The sequence below is a fragment of the Antrostomus carolinensis genome, unplaced genomic scaffold (genome assembly GCF_000700745.2).
Source record: "Antrostomus carolinensis isolate BGI_N321 unplaced genomic scaffold, ASM70074v2 scaffold25222, whole genome shotgun sequence".
NCBI classification, from domain to species: domain Eukaryota; kingdom Metazoa; phylum Chordata; class Aves; order Caprimulgiformes; family Caprimulgidae; genus Antrostomus; species Antrostomus carolinensis.
Window position 1 is genome coordinate 1 of NW_010300526.1, and position 5375 is coordinate 5375.

Genomic DNA, 5375 nt, shown 5'->3' on the forward strand with positions numbered 1-5375 from the left:
TATATATATAAAAAAAAATAGGTCTTGGTTGTTCTGTAAACAAGGTCCATTTCATTATCAGTGAAAGTTACCCAAGATCCTATTTAAAAAACAAAACCAAACCCTTAATCCAGTGTATAATGTTTGGTGTTTTCATGTATATATTAAAGCCATTAATTCCTTTCTGTTCCCCTAAAATTGAAAGGAGTAGAATTAACTTGTGAGTTATGTTTGACTTTTTATATCGATGTTTCCAAGCCCTTTTCTAGGATTTCATGCATGCACATGGATCTTGGTTTTGTTAATAAAATTTTATCCAATTTCTAATGCATATGGAAGAATTTTCACAATTATAGTAACAGGGAAGCAAGAAATAAAAATCTTACCTCTGCAAGAGGATGCCAGTGAGCAATGGGTTTCCGAGGGTATGAGAGCATTTCGTTCCAGTGGTCACGACCTAGACTTTCTGCGTCATTGCCTACTTGACATACTCCAATGACCTCATTGTGACCTACACTGTGAAAATGTTCCATAATATTTTTTTCTTAAAATTATACCTTTAGAACCATACCATTTACATATTTCATTAGAAACACTTATAACAGATTTTTAGAATTAATTCTTGCCTGAAAAATATAATGAACTAAAAAATACATAGGTTTGCCCTTTGCATTTTCCAAAAATCAGAATAATTTAGTATTTTCCTCATTATAGCATACACTGTGTGTCTGTGTGCATTTGTTTCTTATTTTTGCATGAAGAATGTTAAAAGTTCTTTGCCTCTGTTTTGTAATTAGTTTCAAATAAACTTCAGGACACATTATTAGAAATGTGGGGGTGTGTTTAAGGGGTTAGCGTAATCGTGCACAAGCAGAACATCAGCGTGTGGACTGTCTGATTATATGTTCATTTATTTTAGTCCTGGTAAGCATAATATATGCAGCTTAGTTATGTCAGTAATGGATGCAAATCTGTATTTTAAAATTTAGAAAGGAAATTCTGCCTGGCGATACAAGAAATTTTAGTCTTCTACCAAAGTCAACATGACATTAATTTCCCATTTATTGGAAAAAAATGATAACTTTGTTTCTGGATGCAAATCCACTGTGCAAGATTTTATAAGACAATAGATTATGTTATTTTACAGCTACAGGTATCTCACCGGTCATAATCCATAACAGCTATCGACAAGTTAATTTGGTCAATGTTTTCAGGAGGGACGTCAAAGACTATGGCTTCATTGTAAACGGGATTAAGGGTATTCCTCTTGGTGGAAGTTTTTCTTTTCTTTAGTCGCCTTCCTTCACACATTAAAGAAACCTTCACGTAGGGATCTGTGTGAATCATAAGAACAACATTGGTTTTCTTTTATTGATTTAAGCAAATATAAATGGAAAGTGAAGGGAGCAGCCTTCTTCTATGTCCATACCTGCTTGCAGAATTAGTCACATGGACCTGACTCTAATTTGAGCTTCTTTATTACCATGGAATGCCTCGAAGGCAGTGGAGCTTTGAAAGCTTTACTTAGTTGACTGCTTATAATGAACAGTTTAGGATCAAGAAGCTCCTTGTTGTGTACTGATTTTTCAAAGGGTATTAAAATATCAACTGAACCATGTTATACATGACTGTTTTATACAACAGCCTGTGTATCAGCCTATTTATAACAGCCTAATTACTTGTACAGATTTGTACGACAGAATATGACAATATTTTACACAGTGGGATTTACTGATGTATGGTTAAATATAATTCAAAGTGGAACATTTAGTGGCTTATATTTCTCAAGAGAATTATAATTACTTTTAAACTCTTGAATGTAGTAAAAAAAGCTGTATCTCTGTAGCTCCTTTCTGGGAGCTCTACAATTCCCTCACGGTATTTAGAAGTCATCTATGAACTCTTATTTCCATTAGTTTCTTGTTTTCAGCATCAAGGGTTGCTGAAAGGAGTCTGGGATGATCACTGTTTTGTCCATATGCCAACAACAGCAGAATTGGCTCAGTGGCTCTTGGAGACTGTCAGAGAGGGTCAGTCTGCCGCTGTGCCATAGCTGTAGCAAACAGTCTGCTGTGCAAACAAATTCCCAGTGTTATGGATGCAGTTTGGCCAACTCATGCTATTCTGAATCATAGTGGCTTTAGAAATAATCTTGCTGTCTTTTAAAGAGCAGATTATTTTAAACTGTTGCTTGCAACAGAACAAACTAAAATATATTATTTACTTCTCAGAAACTCCTGTACTCAAGTAACTCAAGAGCTTGCAGTATAAGAACCCTCTTCTCAAAAATCATTCTGGGAACTGACAGTGCCGAGTTCTGTGACTCAGGAGGGAAATGGGACAGGAATCCACATTGAGCATTAAATTAATTCCTACCTGATGCTCCTGTGATATCCATTGCCTTTAAATTTCTTGCCTTTATTATTGTAATAGTTAGTCTACCAGCTGTTGGAAGGTAGCAGAGTGAAAACATCAGGTCACCAAGATCCACATTATCCTGTTCCAAGGAAAGAGAGACAACGTGAAGCAATAATAACAATTTTCCCTGCCCATGAGAGGAGCTAAAGTATACCTTTGGGGAGCTACAGTTATGCAAGCAAAAGCTGAATTCTCTTTCTGAAACATATCTGAAAAAATACAAAGCCACCTGCATACAAGATTCAAGTCACTATGTTTGTTGCTACACCACCAAAGTTCTCAACTGTAAATGTGGTTATAGTTCCTAGCATTCAGTTCTTGGAGATGAAACACATTTCAGTGGTGAGGTACAGTGTGCGGCACTGGAATACCTGTGTTCTATTTTATGTTTTGTAGTGACTTGCGTGTATTGTTGACAAGTTGCAACAGATCTCTGTGCCTTTCTTTCTGGTCTGCTGAAGGATAACTGTAGAGAGGTTCACAGAGAGAATGTTGGTTGGGCAGGGCAAAGTTTTATGCAGCACTCAGGCTTGCATAAACTCAGGTGTGATAGGTGTGAAGTCACTATGGTAATGGGGCAGTCTCTTCTAGAAGTAGAGTAAGGACATTACTTCCTGTGCTTTGTGCAGACAAGCTCCCTCAAGTAAGTTTATCCGCCTGCTTCACTGACAGAATGATTTGCAACTCTTCCCTGTGTCAATGGCATCAGGGTTTCAGAAAGGCACTAGAAAATGAGCAAACCCTCTTTGCTGTTATAAAGCATCTGTCTTTTTTTTTTAAAAAAAAAATACAGCTCTTTTACTAAAAAAATGTAGTGTATAAAGGATTATATTAAATTATTTCTGAGATTTGATTTGCACTTTTTTAACTGAGCAGTAAACTGGTACTTTTATAGACGTATCTTCCGTAACTTAATATTTCATTCTTGGCTGAAAAAAGTTATCTTGTCCGGCAAATTCAAAGCAACGTTCTTTGAGAAGCCCACTTAGCTTTGCGTAATAGCGTCTCTCCTTTCCCAGGCTGGCTCCTTCTGAGTCAGACACCGAAAAATGAAGGGTGGTGGATGATACAGAAAGTGAGTGAAAATACCTTGAAATAGCACCTAAGAGGTTAGTGTTTGTCTCTGAGCTAGCTGCTGTATAGACCAGTGGCCAGAGCCTACGCAGTCACTTTACGTAGCTTCATGAATTACCAGAGGAGACATGCAGGACAGAAAGAACTGCTGTCACAGAGTTGTTAGAAAAATGTTATGCTGGAAGGGATTTCTAGAGTTCACTTGATCCAATCCCTTGGTTAAGAGAGGTATCTTCATTTTAGTTCTTCTCCACTTATGCAAGGGAAAAAAACCCAACCATGCACATGCATTCAGAAACAAGCCCTTTCCTTGTGCTGTTATTGGAAAAAGCTGCTGTCAAAGAAGGAAAAAAATGGTATTATGGGCCCTTTGTCAGTAATAACTAGCTTTTAACCCTGACTTGACTTCATCAACTATCATCTTTTTAATTCTAAAGATCAGTGTTTCATGGTAGCTGTAAAGCTAATAAAGGTTGTGACAATATCAAGATATCTGATATGACTCACCCTGTTTAGTGTCTCTTGATGGCTCATACTTGGAAGCAGACCTGCTGCAACAAACTCTGTGTCACTGACTCACTTTGTGGGAGGATCAAAGTGCAGTTTGAGAAGGTGATGCTGTAAGAAGTCCTACAGGCTAAAGTGATGTCAGCCCATCCAGGAGAAATTTCTCTTGGCTAACACCTGCACTTAACATTACAGGAGGAATAATTGATCTCTGAAATTTTCCCAGTGGTCAGCTGGAGCTTGATACCTATAACCTGGGGAACAGGAAGCAAAGATTTCACTCATCCTTCCCATTGTGAGGAAGAAAAACTTCCAGAATTTAAGTGTTCAAATTCCCCAACTCTGAGGCAGTGAGATTTGTAGCTGTGGAATTCTCTCTCATTTTGCTAACCATACAACTCTGAGGGGAGCAGAATTTCATGAGCCTTTTAAAGAAATTATTGAGTGAAGCCAGGTTTTGGCAATTTGGGGAATTTGTGACTACGAAACTTTGAGAGGCTTTCTTTCATTAATTGGTCACAAACTTTTATGAGAAGATAGCATCATTGAATCACTCTTTTTTGCCCTGACCATAAAGAAGCCTTTCAGGCATCTGTTGTTTTAACTGTGTATCTTGGTATTCTTAGATATTGTCACCATGTCACAGTCATTCTGTATTCAAGTTCAGTGCTCCACTTGGTGACTAGGGAATTCACTATATGAGTACCGGAAATGCTTTACTGTTACTACCAAATACTGGAGTTTCCATTCTAGACTTGATCATCTTGAATGAACATTTTAAAAAAAAATATCAGTTCTTATCAATAAGTTAATAGGTAAATGAATTACTATACAATTGTTTTAGATACAAATTCCAAGAAATATGGTAGCCCTCTGCATAAATGAACTCATTAGGAAAGAAGAGATCACATGCATTGAATGAAGTATTGGGAATTGTGCCATAATACTTATCCACAAACTTTGCCCTACATCTGAAGAATAATCTTCACCTACATTGTGATGTATTTTTTATCAAATGCTACAATGACAGAAAAACTTCGTTAATGCTTTTCTAAAAATTGCGCTGGGTATTATACACAAAACCATTGTTAAACTGGAAACAGAGCCTGCAATTTCTTCAGTCTTTTCTAGTTCTGTAAGTTGTCGGTTGTAGCAATAGGTCACAGATGATTGTGAGATTCAGTCTGCTCGTAAACCAATGCTAGTAGTAATCTAATCCTGGCAGTCTGAGAACATAATTGAAGGAAAGCTTGCAGGCAGAAGCAAGAGAGGCATACTTTTTGGCATGCAAATCCTTCTCTGAGTCTCAAAAGGAAGCCCTCTGTTCTCACACTTTCACTTTGATTTGTAAGGAATTTACTACTCCATAATACTGGTTACTTGTAAATGTTTTCTTA

The 5375-nt window shown here is 37.1% G+C and overlaps 1 protein-coding gene across 1 annotated transcript; it reads right to left on the reverse strand.

Moving 5' to 3' along the window:
* Positions 1-365: 365 nt before the first annotated feature.
* LOC104517831 (synaptotagmin-9) lies at positions 366-4005 on the reverse strand (the record flags this gene model as incomplete). The annotated part of the gene is made up of 4 exons (XM_010163171.2): positions 3979-4005; positions 2356-2476; positions 1142-1313; positions 366-495 (listed from the first exon to the last, which is right to left on the reverse strand). Coding segments are annotated over exons 1-4 (450 nt in total), but the record flags the coding sequence as incomplete, so codon positions are not given.
* Positions 4006-5375: the final 1370 nt, after the last annotated feature.